Source organism: Protopterus annectens, chromosome 1.part1 (genome assembly GCF_019279795.1).
Source record: "Protopterus annectens isolate FY-2018-M chromosome 1.part1, PAN1.0, whole genome shotgun sequence".
NCBI lineage: Eukaryota > Metazoa > Chordata > Ceratodontiformes > Protopteridae > Protopterus > Protopterus annectens.
In genome coordinates this window covers 857,853,123-857,868,706 of record NC_056726.1, presented here as the reverse complement: position 1 = coordinate 857,868,706, position 15,584 = coordinate 857,853,123, and the positions used below count along the sequence as shown (strand labels likewise).

General features: G+C 42.7%; 1 protein-coding gene across 16 annotated transcripts in view; it reads left to right on the top strand.

Annotated features, from left to right (window-relative positions):
- LOC122807764 (CUGBP Elav-like family member 4) overlaps nt 1–15,584 on the top strand; it is a 2,333,978-nt gene that overhangs the window by 1,148,619 nt on the left and 1,169,775 nt on the right. For 10 of the 16 annotated variants that reach the window (XM_044078838.1, XM_044078856.1, XM_044078827.1 and 7 more), the window contains exon 2: nt 61–186. In XM_044078838.1, the coding sequence (XP_043934773.1) occupies nt 81–186 (106 nt within the window). In that variant the 5' untranslated portion in view covers nt 61–80. Of the gene's footprint in view, nt 1–57; nt 187–15,584 lie in introns of all 16 variants that reach the window. The other 6 variants (XM_044078787.1, XM_044078819.1, XM_044078911.1 and 3 more) reach the window with 1 other exon arrangement.

Below are 15,584 nucleotides of genomic sequence, written 5' to 3'. Positions count from 1 at the left end.
GATTACAGAGATGTAACTATGCTGAAAAGTGGTAAGCACCTCTTTCTTTTGTTCTAGAAGACAGAAAACTCTTTGTGGGCATGCTCAACAAACAACAATCAGAAGACGATGTACGTAGGCTATTTGAGGCTTTTGGAAACATTGAAGAATGCACAATCCTACGAGGGCCTGATGGAAACAGTAAAGGTAAGGCATGAATCTTTACATAAACTTTATTGTCTCCTGCAGGTCTCTTAAGCTATAAAAAACATCAGCTTATAGTAGGATAAATGTCGTTTTGGTTATCACACTGTTAGTAAAAGTTATCCTCATTAACTACTCAGGGTATTTCATGATGTATTATGCTCTGTAACATTGGCCTTTAATAGGCATACTATAATAAAAAACAAACTTTCATAATATTATTTGCCACTGATCTTCTAATTTGCACTGTCATATGCTGTTTTTGACTTCATTTGCTTTGAATGAATTTTGAAAAATAATAGTCAAAAGTCTAATCTCGTTGTAAAATATGATGTACACAATTAAAGAGAAAAATCTATAGCTGAGGTTAGAGCTATTTAAGCTGATGAGTGATTATAGGTAGAATATTGTAGACTGAATGCAATGAAAATGACATACTAACAGCAATTAGCCTTCAACATCCTACTCTCACTATAGCAATCTGAAAACTGACCCCATTCCATCACCCCCATGGATGAGATACACCCGACTGAATACTTCACAGTGCTGAAGTATTGAATGGGAGTTCTACTACTCCCAGACAAGGTATGAATCTTGTTACCTATTCTAAATATATATTGAACTTGTTTGGGGACTCAGTGGCTTCACCTAGTTTAACTGAAGTACTCTGGCACATCAGCTCCATCAGTTTCACAGTCCTGGTACTACAGGTAGGGAGCTTGATGTATAGATGAATCTGCATAGCTATGAGGCCATCCAGTGCAACAGCACCACCTGTAGGGTGGACTGGTGAATGCAGGCATAAGGCCATCATGGCTGACATACCTGCAGTCTCCTTGTCCAAGAAGAGGGATAGGCATGCAGATCCACTAGCCCAGCAGCAGGGCTGGTGCTAGAATTTTGGGGGCCCCAGGAGGTTCAAGTTGGGGGCCCTACCCAAGAGAACATCAAGTGTGACCACATTGCCATTGCACCCCCTTCCCTGTCAAGCTTATCCAGCACCATTTAACCACTAGTGTCACTACATTCAGATCATTAAGAATTGATGTGCCAAGCTACACACTGGCATTTAGTACCAATGTTACATTATGACAAACCCCTGTACCACAGCAAGGTGGCTACTCACAGGTACACACTGACTGGCATTTAGTACCAATGTTACACTATGACAAACCACTGTACCACAGCAAGGTAGTTACTCACAGGTGCACACACACTAACTGGCTTTTAGTGCCAATGTTACATTATGACAAACCCCTGTACCACAGCAAGGTAGCAGCAGAGGTGCATAGGCTGGCATTTAGTACCAGTGTTAATTATGACAAACCCCTGTACCACAGCAAGATAGTGACTCACAGTTACACACACTGACTGGCATTTAGTACCAATGTTACATTCTGATAAACCCCTGTACCACAGCAAGGTAATGACTCACAGCTGCATGTACACATGTCATTTAGTACCAAAGTTACATTATGACAAACCCCTGTACCACAGCAAGGTAGTGACTCACAGGTGCACACAGCAAGGTAGCAAATCACAGGTGCACACACTGACTGGCATTTAGTACCAATGTTACATTATGAAACCCCTGTACCACAGCAAGGTTGCCACTCAGCTGTACACACACCAAATGGCATTTAGTGTGAATGTTACATTATGGACAAATCCCTATACCACAGCAAGGCAGCCACTTACAGGTGCAGACACTGACTGCGTACTCAACTGCCCAGATTTTCAAAGAATGTCCAGATGTGACTCATGTTTGGTCTGTTTCTCACAATTTGTAGTTTTCTTGATTTTTTTGTGGCAAATCATTGATGACTGAATTCATTAAATGACAGACATTTCAGTTTAACTTCATATACTTCAGAACATGTACGGTAACACCTTTTATTCTAGCAACTTTTTCAGTTTATAAGAGCAATATTTAAAATTTGCCCAGATCTTTGGGGCTGGAATCCCATTATTTTGGCTTTGTCTAGATTTTGTTCCATGAGATCGAGAGCTACGACTGGCATTCATTAGCAATGTTGTTACATTATGACAAGCCTCTGTACCACTCAAGGTAACCAGTCCCACAGAGGTACACAAAGACACCCACACTGACTCCCCACAAAGACAACCACACTGAATGGCATTTAGTAGCAAAACTGTTGCATTACAACAAGCCTCTGTACCGCATCAAGGTAGCCAGTCCCACAGAGGTACAAAGACCCACACTGACTCCAACAAAGCATACAGACTTTCACACAAAAATACACAGACTCCCACACAAAGACACACAAAGACACAGATTCCCACACAAAGACACACAAAGACACAGACTCCCACACAAAGACACACAAAGACACAGACTCCCACACAAAGACACACAAAGACACAGACACACAAAGATGCACAGACACACAAAGACACACAGACTCCCACACAAAGACACTGACTCCTACACACAGACACACAAAGACACACAGACTTCCACACACAGACACACAAAGACACACAGACTCCCACACAAAGACACAAACTCCCTCACATAAGACAGAAGCACACTAAAACAGACACTTGCACACAGGACAGACACCCACACATGATATAGACTGCACTACAGCAAGACTGAGCATAAACACCCACACAGACACAAGACAGAGGCACCCACCCCCACAATACAGAGACAAGACCAGGACAAATTTACTTCAAGACTGAACATAAAACTCACACAAGATTAAGTTAGCACTACCACAAAACAGAACTGAGACACCACTCCCAAACACAGGACAATGACAGCAATACAGCAAGACTGAAAAAGCAGCAGTAGATAAACTGACACCACTCAAGGCAATTACTGACATGCAGAGCAGTCACACTGCAGATGTGCGCAACACAGCTATGGGACACAGAAAGGACTACAGACACAACATACAAGGGAAAGCCATGGGGATTACAGAGCCTGTGGCAGACTCAAACCCAAACAAATACAAAAGAAAGCCATGGGGATTACTGAGACAGAGGCAGATGACTCAAACCTAAACAGAGAGCGCAATGAGGATTACCGAGCCTGAGGCAGACAGACTCAAACCCAAAGAAACACAGAAGAGAGCCATGAGGATTACTGAACCTGAGACAGACAGACTCAAACACAAAGAAACACAAGAGAGCCATGGGGATTACTGAGCCTGAGGCAGACTCAAACCCATGCACAAGAGAGTAATGGGGATTAGTGAGTATGACACAGGCAGACTCAAACCCAGAGAGAAAAAGGTGAAGACCAGAGTGTCATTCATCTTTCATGTGCATTTACCTCTCCAGCTTCTGATTGCTGCCACTTGTCTGTTCTTCCTGCACTTCTATCCGAGCCCCCTGATGAGTCCTGCAGCTCCCAACTGACCTAGCCTCCTGACGAGTCCTGCCATTCCCCACGAGTCCTGCCACTCCCTTGCCATTCCACACAAGTCCTGCCTCTCCTAGCTGCCTAGCTGCTTTTGCCTAACATCCTGCTAGTTTCATCCTCATGGTCCTACCTGTTGGGAGGTAAACAAAAAAAAAGTGAATACACAGCATACAAGCCACACTAAGATGCCACCTGAAATACACTGCCTGACAGCATTATAAAAGATTACTGGAAAGGAAATACGAGCACATACCTACAGTTTTACTGGGATCTGACAAATTTTCTTCTGGACAAAGTCTTCAGTGAGGCTGCCATGTGATACACTTTGTCCCACTTCATGCTCAATTGAAAGCACCGCTAAGCCTGAAAGTCTTTATGAGTTTCAGCTTGGAAAAGCTGCATTCTGCAGTAGCCACTGTAATGGGTGCAGTCAAATAAATGTGCAGTGAAACATAAGTATATATATATGTATATATATATATATATATATATATATATATATATATATATATATATATTTATTTATATATATATATGTATGTCTTGCAAGTGGTTGCGAAAGAGGAAATTTAACACAGTCATTGGTGATGATTCATTATCAATCACTCGAGAAAGGCTTTTAAGTTCGTGTCCAAGGTCAGAGTCATCACTATCACAATGGCCACTTATCCTGTCAGTCAGCTGTTCTTTCAGAGCCTTGCAGTGTTGCAGCAATGTGTCTTCTGCAACATCACTCAAGGCTTTAATATTTGATAAAAATCCAAAGGTCTTATCAAATTCTGAAAGCTGCTCAAACTGGTCAGTAAACAATTGGATTGTTGTGTCCAGCAGTGCATTGAAGAACTCTACACATAGTTTTACCACTGAATTCTGTACAGTCTCATCCTCTCCTTCATAGTCAATGAACGGCTTTACTTTCCTCTGTCTCTTTTCTTGAAATGTGGTGCCAACATCCAGTTCTTCCACTATCTTGGAGGCTTTACCCATGGCATGTTGAAATCTTGTCTCTAATTCTTCAGCAGGTCCATAGTGGGTGCCAGCACTTTGGCACATGTCAAAATATCAACAGATGGACTCTGCAGAACTTTGCTTGCATAATTTACCTCTGTCAGCACACCATACCAAACCACTAAACATACAATGAACTGGTATGACATAAGTTCTGAGCACAGTCCCCTTGCTTGTTGATATGTTGCAGCATCATTTGTATGTACTGCTTGACCTATCTCCTGTAATGCCTCAATGACTCCCTTCAACTGAAATCTTACTGCCTTGAAAGAGTCTATCCTGAATTCCCAGCGAGTCTCCAACAGTGGCTTCACAGTGACATTTGTGTGGTTTCAATATCTGTCATCAGCTTGTTGATGCAGAGTACGTAAATGGCAGACTTCCAAAGAATGATACTGCCTGTACTGATGAATGTGCTCCTTCACTAACTATAAGATTTAAATTATGGCAGGTACATGGCACATAAAAAGCCCTTGAATTCATCTGTTTTATCAGGGCCTGCACTCCAGCTTGTTTCCCCTTCATGCTGCTGACATTGTCGTATCCTTGTCCTTGACAATCATTAATGTCCAGTTGATGATTTTGAACAGTCTGAAGAAGAGCTTCTGTAAGTCCTGCCCCAGTTGTATCATTCACAGGCACAAATCCCAGAAAATGTTACTCAACTGTGGCTGCAGTCCATGAAATATCTACATACCGAACTACTATTTGCTCTTGATTGCTGATGTCCGGCGTGCAATCAAGAATCATAAAAAATACCTAGCATCCTTCACCTTCCCTACAATGATCCTTAAAATAACATTTCCGATCAGCTGGATAACTTCATTCTGTATGCCCTTCCCAAGATAGTGATCCATTACCTCTTTATTCCGAATACGATGCAAATGTTCAGCCATGACAGAGTCAAACTGCGACAAAAGTTTCACTTGGTCTAAGAAATTGCCATTGCCATAGGTGTCCAGGGCATCACTTATACCACGGAATGCCATGTTCCGTTCAGCCAAGTATTGGACAACAGCAATAATCCCTTCTAACACACCATGCCACTGAGTTATCTCCTTTTCAACCACTGCTTGTCTCTTATTGTCCACAGTCTGCATACTCTTTATTGTATTTTCCAGTTCCTTCCACTTCAGCATACATGCAGTATGCTCTGGTGCTTGGTCATGGCTGTGTAAAGCTTTGGACATCTCTCTCCATGCTTTGTAACCACCTGACCTGAGAAGATGGTTAGAATGTCCAAACAATTTGCATGCAAAGCAAAACAGTGCATCCTTTGAGACAGAATATGTCAGCCAAGTGCGTTTTGCTCTCTCTCCATTAGGCAACACATGGAAATAGTTGTCCGATGTAAATCTTCTTTTCTGCTCATTTACCAGGAACTTTGGTAGCACCACTTCCACAGGTCCATGCTGAATGGTACCTACTCTAAACTAATCCCTTATCAAGTCTGGCAAAGTCCCTAGACCTTCAAAAGATGTACCTGACCCTCCCTGCAAGTCATAGGCCACATCTGTCACTACGGAAGTATGGGCTGCTTCTGTATCAAAGTCTGGTGATGCAGGCAACACCTCTACAGTTGAATCTGCATTTGCTGACATGCTTTCACCAATGGTAATGGCTGTAGGTCCACAGGAGGTAAACTGTAGTGTAGCCGGAAGACAGTTGTCGCTTTTTATAGGTTCATAGGTTCATAGGTTGGTACTGGGCTATCTGCCCAAAGGCATATATTAGCCCAGCCATGCTGTGCGGTATTCACCACCCCTTTAGTAGTTCTCTAGATCCTTGTACTAGCAGCTAGTACCCTTGGCCCCTATCTAGTAGTGCTGTTGGTGTGATCCCCGGTGTGAACTTTCTGTTACTCATCCACTCATCAAGGTTCCTCTTGAAGAGTGATAGTGAGGGGCTCTGTCTTATGTAGATCAGGACCCTGCTCCATAGTAAGGGAAGTCTCTGCGAAGTGAATCTATCCCTTCAGCATGTTCTATTCATTGTTGTGTTGAGGTTTATATCCATAGAGCGTGTAGCTCGAGTAGATTTGGTTTTGCTAAGATGGAGCATGTTCAACAATTCTGGGTTGGACATGGCTCTATACGTTAAACAGAGATCGCCTCTGAGAAAGCAGTATGCAACAGAGAACAGTCTTAGCTTTTTCAATCGTGCTGCATAGGGCAACTGTTTGAGGCCAGTAATTCTCTTGGTTAGGTACCTCTGTGGTCTCTCCAGCTGCTGGAGATGTCTAGCCAGGTACATTCCAATTGGTGCATTGTACTCAATAATGGGTCTGATGAGGTAAGAGTACAGGGGCACCATTACATCCTTAGATCTTGATGTGAACCCTTTCGTGATCAGATGGGTCACATAGAAGGATTTTCTAAACACTTTGGCAACATGGTTATCAAAGGAAAGCTGACTATCTACTTGGGTCCCTAGATCCCTTATTTCTTCTTCAGATTTCAGGGGATTACCTCCTATGTTGTAGTTTGCGGGTATTCTGTTTTTTCCAAAGGGGATTACTATGCATTTTTTTGCATTTAGCTTGAGACCATGGCTTTGACACCATGCATCAGTCTCATTTAGGCCCTTCTGGAGGATCTCCATGTCAGCCAGAGACTCTATTATAGCACCCAGTTTGGAGTCATCCACAAACTTAGTCAGCCACAGCCCTTCCGTGCTTGCCTGTACTTCTGAGAAGTATATGTCAAACAGGAGGGGCCCCAGGACAGAGCCCTGAGGCACACCACTCATTACTGGTCTGGATTCGGACATAGATTCCACTACTTTTACTTTATGGGATCTGTCTGAGAGCCAGTTTGCTATCCATCTTGTGACATAAGGGTTATGCCCAGGCTGGTGAGCTTATCAATAATACCTGAATGGGGAATGGTGTCAAATGCTTTAGCAAGGTCAAGGTAAGCAGTGTGTACCTCCTTTCCCTTAGCTATAGCCTGAGTAACTGTCTCAAAGAAATCCACCAGGTTCAGGAGGCATGATCTGCCCTTGACAAAGCCGAACTGTGTGGGGTCCAGCGACTGGAGGTTCCCAATCTCTCCATTTATGAGTTCCACAGTGATTTGCTCCATAGCCTTACAGATCAGACTGGTCAGGCTTATTGGTCGGTAGTTCCCAGGGTCAGTTGTGGCCCCACCCTTGTGTAGCAGAACCACCGTTGCCGTGCGCCATTCTATGGGCACATATCCTGTGGAGAGGCTGAGACTGAACAGGGTATTAAGATGAGGGGTAAATTCCTTTTGGAGCTCACGTATGACACAGCCTGGGACACCATCTGGTCCCATGGAGGCAGTGTTTTTAGCTTTAGATAGAGCCTTGTTAACCAAGGTATCAGTAATAATTGGACTTACACAATCCCCTGGAATGGTAATAGGCCCTGTAGGTGGTGAGGGGGGGGGGGGATTTGCACTGTACCTGTCAGCCAAGATGTTGGCAATGTCAGAAGGGTCAGTGTATTTTGTTCCATTTTGTACTAGCTCAGAACAGACCTGAGCATTGCCATTTAGGTTTTTGATGTAGCCATAGAAGGCCTTATGGTTATCCTTGGCACCCTTGGCAACTTTCTTTTCAAAATTAGCTTTAGTTGACTTGATGAGGGCCCTTATCGACAGGATGCTGGCCTGACAGTGGTCAGACTGTAATGCAGAACCATTGTGCTGTCTTGAAGGCAGACATTTTCTTGAATCTCCCCTCTCCGATGACCCACAGAAAAATTTCATAATGGAACCCTGTCTCTTTGCACCCTCATTCCTCTGCTGCTGAAGCTTTCTTTTTGCTGCTCCTGACAAATATGTATGCTTCATCTCTAACTGGGAATGGAGGTAAAGCAGAATTACTACACATGCAGGCAGAGTCATGTTGTCATACTGTTAGTAAAAATGCATAATGACTTGCATTGACATCACTCACTATTGCACTGCAGGTGGAAAGACTGAAGAATGACTACCTAGTAGGCACAAAAAAGTAATGAGAATGGCCCAAGTTACAGTTTTATGTTAAACACCTAACACTAGAGGGGATCTTGAGCTTTTTCTACACAATTCTTCCCCTTTCATCCCCCCAAACGTGTGAAGAAGCCCTAAATGATGCAAAAGATTGATATTACAAGCTCTCTGGAACAGACTAAAGTCTGAAAGAACTAATGACTAGGATAGGCACAAGTTTAAAGGGGTACACACCAAACTGAGGCAAGACAAATGTTACGGTAAAGTAAAAGACTACACATGCCCACTACCTCTCAATCTCTTAGTACACTTGAACAAACCAAAATCATTGGTTGAATAAAGGAGTGAAATCATGGATTTGCTAGAAAACTTCATTTATGAGGGATGTAGAAGTGATACACACATTGAGAAACATTCCCACAACCCTTCTTAGCACAGAATATGTGTACAAAAGCATAAAGCTAGGGAATGTACCATGCATTATGTGGAGAGTATGAAACAGGAAGTCCATTTCTGCTAGTAGCCTCAGCCCTCCGCATTGTGCTATGCAATCATTTTGAGAGAGAGCAGGCCAAAAACCAAAAACATCTAGACACACATTCTCGCAGGCCCCATCAACTTCCTAAACTGTCAACATAATTCAGACAGCCAAAAATAACTGCAGAAGAAGGCATAGCATCATAGATAGTTTAAAACATTAACTTAGATAGCATAGCAGTGTTTGCAGTAGTATGCATTAAAGATCTCAGTACATTCTGCAGAATTCTCACCCCCCCCCAGCCTCTGCACAATAATCCTGGTTAAAGTGAAAAACAAAACATAGGTGTAGCATTAACAACGTGCGTATACAGTGCATGGCCCCACATTAAAAAAAAATCCCAGTCAAACATTGAACACTGCAACATTCTCACAGCCGCTAACTACTCTCCCACCATTAGGCTTTTTAAACAATGTACAGGCCCATCAACCTCCAAATAACATGATTCAAACAGCCCAAAATAACCGCAGAACAAGCTGTAACATCAGGGATAGTTAAACAGTACTAAAAACCTAGACAACAGAACAGTGTTTGCATTAGCATGCATTAAGATATCAGTACATTCTGGGGAATTCCCCCCCCCCCCCCCGAGTCTCAGCACAATTTTGGATGAAGTGAAAACAAAAAGGTGTAGCAATAACAATGTGCTTATACAGTCCGTGAACCCCCCCCCCCATTAAAAAAAAACTCCAGGAAAGTGGGAGCTCCACTTTTCTGACTAGTTTCACTGTGTGTGAGGTATTAACTGGAAATTTTCTGCATTTGTTAAGCATCTGTTTGGGTTTGTTTGTTCTGATTTCCTGCCAAGGAGTATATCATATAACTTATTTGTTTGCAGTTACAAGCATTCTCTAGAGTCTCCTTTCTCCTTTATCTATTTAAAACTTTCATTTAAAGGCTCACTGCTGCTTTTCTGCTGTGATAAACATTTCTGTAGTTTTTTTTCTACCTAAATAGTGTGGGTAGTTGTAGCATTGTCCATATTCAGGATTGTGTTCTGGGCCTAGTTGTTTGTTTGTAGAGGTTGTGTGTCTGAGCACATGTTCCAGACTATCTTAGTTTAGCCAAAGCCATTCTTGCATTTCAGTGAGAGGGAAGTGTTTGTGGTCATTGGCTGATTGGGGTTACCTGGACTAAGGCTTGGAGTAAGCACCTCATTGGTTCTTTCAAGCTTTTTTGAAAGTTATTTCAGGTTTCAACTTTCTGTTACTTAAGAAGTTAACCTGTGAGTGTTTCTGCCATTTCACACTGAGCTAATCAGAGGAAGGGCACTGAGAAAACACTGATCTGTGATATATAACATTAAGTATCCTGTTTTTTACAAGTTATTTATAGCACTTTTATTGTCTGCTGCATAGTTTTCTAGCTAGTTTCACTGTGTGTGATGTATTAACTGAAATTTTTCCTACATTTGTTAAACATCTGTTTGGGTTTGTTTGTTCTGATTTTTGTTTCCATCCGTCTCCCTATTAGTATCCTGTTCTTATACTTGGTGGCTTTGCAGCTGCCCACCCCTATTCTAAATTTGATCTGGGACACTCCTTCCAGTCAATACCTCATTCTGCCTAATACAGGGAGAACATTTGAGAAAGCCAACCCACTTAGTTTCTTAACCTTGCATTATCTTCTGCTCCTCTATTCTCCCTTTCCACTTTACAAAAAAAAAATTCTAAGCTTGTTCCCTGCCTTTCCTGTTAGTAGTCTAGTCCAGACACAGATTTGCTGTATCAAGGGCTGTTTGTGAGTTTCTGAGCCCCCAAGCCTTTCTGTGTTGGAGGGAAGCCTTCTAGCTTATCAGTGGGTGTGGTAAGCACTAGGTAGCTTATCTAAAAAATAAAAAGCAAATCTAACAAAAAAAAATGCTTTATGGATCACTACTTAGCTAGGGTTAAACTATTCCTGGCGCCATAAAGTCTGCTCTTCAAATTTTCCCTTAGAACTAGCCAGTTTTTTTAGTTTTAGCAATCAAATCTGTTTCTTTGAGCTCAGCACTTGTTCAGAACTCATTGTAAGCACTAAATAAGCTACAAATTACTACAGTGCTCAACTTTCCTCACTTGTCTATAGGAAAACAGTTTTTAGAACTTAATAAATAAGCACCTATCCAGGAATGTCTAAGGGTCAGCTCCCGGTATTTTCTCCTGTCTACCTGATGAATCCTGGCATCTTGGGGCAATGCAGCAATTGCCTCATGTACACAGACAACCCTCTCCTCCTAACAACCAACCCTACAACCTTTGAGAGATGCACTTATATGGCCAAACTGGAAGCAAAACTCTCTTCACCGAAGACTGAACTAGACAGTCAAGAGGAGAAGGTAAACACTTGCACCACACCACACTCATCACATAGTCCCTCAAAACCTACACCACTAAAACACACACATAGAAACACAAAACACGCACCTACATTCACGAAGGCTCTCAATAAACATCTGTCCAAGCAACACGGACCTCCAAAGCAGAAAAGCAAGCAACCTCCACCCCCTAACACAACCCAAATGACACATAGCCCACAAACTCAGTGTGCCACTCAACCACAGCCCATAAGGCATAACAATAACAACACTCTAGTCATAGGTGACTCTATAGTCAGGCACACTGTTGTTCCACTCATCAGGCTAAATAAGGAGAAAGTTACTGTCAGCTGCCTGTTGGGTGCCAGGTTTTGCCACATAACGCATGCACTCAGGTCACTCCACAACAAGTACAAATATGACTCTGTCATTGTCCATGTTGGTGTGAATGACCTGAGATGTACCTCAGTAGACTACATGAAAAGAGACATGGAGGAGCTGTCCAATCTTTTAGCCCAGGCAGGTATGACCCTAGCCCTAAGTAGCATCCTGTCATCACCCAGAATGATACCACAGTACAAGAAGAAAATGATTGACTTCAACAATTGGCTAAGATTCTGGTGTAATTCTAAGGGGATCTAGTATCTGTCTGCCTGGGATGACATGATCAACAGACCATGATGCTTTGCCAGAGATAGCCTGCACGTGTCGCACTTGGGATTCTGGATACTGGCTAAGGCTCTTGCCATCCCTATAGTGCCTTTTTAAGGCAAGGTTCAGATGACAAATTCACCACCGTAACAGGTTCAAGCAAGCATAGTCTGAAGGTAATGCTACTCAATGCTAGAAGTCTAAACCTCAAAATGCACTCACTTGAGGCACTCCTTAAAATGGAGAACATCAACATCTGTGCAATGACAGAGACCTGGTTCAAGGCTCTAGAGAGCACCCCTGCATTACCAGGCTATAATTCATACCACACCTTTTGGCCACCTAACCTGGACCAAAAAACTAAAGGCAGAGGCGTGTCCATATTCATTAAGGATATTCACACCTCCAGGCTAGTTGCTCAGAATAATGCATCCGAGATTATCCAAGTGCAACTAACGCTGGCAAACACTGCAATCCAAATTGTAGCTTGCTACAGATCCCCCACCATGCCCCAGGATTCCCACTCCTTATTTCTTGACATACTGGAAAATATTAGGGTACAACCTAACATCCTAATAATGGACAATTTCAACGACCCCACCATTAACTGGGAAAACTACTCATGTACCAACTCTTTTGCTCAACACTTTTTTTTGGAATTCATAAATTCCAATGCCTTGGATCAACTTATCAACACCCCCACCAGGGGCAGCAATATCCTAAACCTGGTCATTACCAACATGGGCAACCGGTGTTCCACACCAGAGGTCAATTCCTTGTTCGTCAGATCCAACCACAAGCTAATCACCCAAGACATCCACATCCCGCCCCCAACCCCCATTAGAGAAACCACCATAAAAAATGTCTCCAAAGCCAACTTCATGCTTCTTAAGACAGAAGTGGTAAACTTCACGACACACATGCAGATTGACAATAGAGGTACGACTGCTGAATCCTACACAGATGTACTTTATAAGCACTTACACGAGTGCGTGGATCATGCAATCCCTAACAGAACCAAGATGCTATCCTCCAAAAAAAAGAAAGCCAATGTTGTGGTCCCCTGCCATCAACAAACTCTACAACAGAAGAAAGAAACTCTGCAAAAAAGAGTAAAATCCCATGATTGGAGGAACTCCCTGGTCAGCCTCAGTAAGAAACTGAGATCCCTCATAAAATCCTCCAAATCTAGTTATGAAAACAAAATTGCCACTGATTCTAAAGACAACCACAAAGCATTCTATAGCTATGTCAAGAATCTCAATGGCAACACTCAAATCTGCTCTGAGTTACAGCACTATGGCACTAAATATACAGAACCAACTGATATTGCCAACATCCTGGCAGATAGGTTCAGTGCTAACTTTACCCCGCTGTCACCCCCTAAAAGGCCCATCTCTATACCGGAAGAATGCAAAGTTCCTATAATCACGGTTGCACAGGTAAAAAACACACTCTCCAAAGCCAAGAACACAACATCAAAGGGACCTGACAACATCCCAGGCTGCGTTCTACATGAACTACAGAATGAACTGGCACCCCACCTAAGTACCATGTTCAATCATAGCCTCACCTCAGGCTTTGTACCCACTGAATGGTGCACAGTGATGGTTATCCCACTCCACAAAGGGGCAGCCACCATGGAACCTGGGAACTATGACCCCATTAGCCTGATGAGCTTGGTCTGCAAGGCTATTATAAACAATGACATTGGTAAAATCCAAACTCTGGATCCCATCCAGTTTAGGTTTGTAAAAGGCAGATCATGTCTCCATAAAATTATAGACTTCTTTGAAGTGGTCACCAAAGATGTAGATGAGGGTAAGCTGGTTCACACAGCCTATCTAGAGCTCACCAAGGATTTCGACACCATCTCCCACTCTGGAGTTATAGATAAACTCACTAAACTAGGTATAAATCCCTATGTCACGAGATGGGTTGCGAACTGGCTCACTGACAGAACCCACACTGTGAAAGTAGCAGACTACAAATCCCACTTCAGACCAGTGACAAGGGGAGTACCACAGGGTTCAGTCCTGGGTCCTCTCCTGTTTGGTATCTACTTCTCTGAAGTACAGGCTAACACAGAAGATCTTTAGTTAATGAAGTTTGCAAATGACTGCAAACTAGGAGCCATAATCAAAACTTCTAATGATGTGGACATCCTACAAAAGGGCCTCACTGAGACAGATGGCTGGTGTCAAAGTCATGGCCTCAAGCTCAATGCCAAAAAGTGCATTGTCATCTATTTTGGTAAAAACTCTGTACCCATGAACTACCACATAGGTGGTAGTCTACTTAACACCGAAATTGTGATAAGAGACCTTGGGACACAGGTGGACAGTAGTCTCTCCTTTGATAATCACATCGCCACAGTAATCAGGAAATCCTTCTACATGGCACACTTCATCACAAAAGGTTTCTCATCCAAGAAAAAAGAAGTCATTGTTCCCCTCTACTTGTCACTCATTAGACCCATTATAAAATACAGTGCCCCTTTTGGTATGTACCTCATAAGACATCTACAACAACTGGGAAGGCTGCAGAAATACCTCACAAAGAAGATTACCAGCCTTAAACAGATGCCCTACACATACCGTCTCAAAAAACTCCAGCTTTACTCCATCGCATATTGCCTACTCAGAGGCTATCTCTGCCTAACATACAAAGCTATGTCAAACCCAGAGCTGTTGGGCATGCTCCACTTAAAGAAATTCCAATCAATCCGAGCTACATGCTCTAGGGACCTAAACCTTGTCACCACAATAAACAGAACATGCTGGAGGGATAGATTCCTTTCCCAGAGGCTTCCCATACTCTGAAACAAACTACCTATCTATATCAAATAAAGCTCCTCATTAACACTGTTCAAGAAAAATCTTGATGATTGGATAGGAGATAGGAAATTCACCCTAGGGATCACTTCTGTGGCTCTGCTCGACAGGGGCACAGGAAAATAATTTTCTTGGGTGGCAAAAGCCAGGGTACCTTTTTTGGCTAGACTTATATAGACCCTAGGGTTAATAGCCTAGTACCTACCTATGAATCTTTGAAAACAATGGACACTGCAACATTCTCACAGGCCCTAACCACACTTCCAAACTTTCAATACAATAACTATGGACAACAACAAAAAATAGAAGTAATTGCAACAAGGGATATCAAGGACAGTTAAACAGTACTATAAACATAGATGGGAGAACATAGGTTAATAGGTTCATACTAGGCTATCTGCCCTAGGGCATTTATAAGCCTAGCCAGAGTGTGTTTGGCTTTCGCCACCCATTTTAAATTAATTTTGCTATGCCTTTTTTTGAGGTTAGTATACTGTGCCTCTGTCTAACAGTGACACAGAAGTGATAGCTGGGGTAAACCTACGATCTCCCATCCACTCATCAAGATTCCTCTTGAAGAGAGTCAATGTGGGACTCTGCCTAACCTGGACTGGGATTTTATTCCAGAGTGAAGGGAGCCTCTGGGTTATGAATCTGTCCCTCCAGCATGTCCTATTTATTTCAGTGCTGAGGTTAAAGTCTCTCAAGCACGTAGCTCGATGGGATT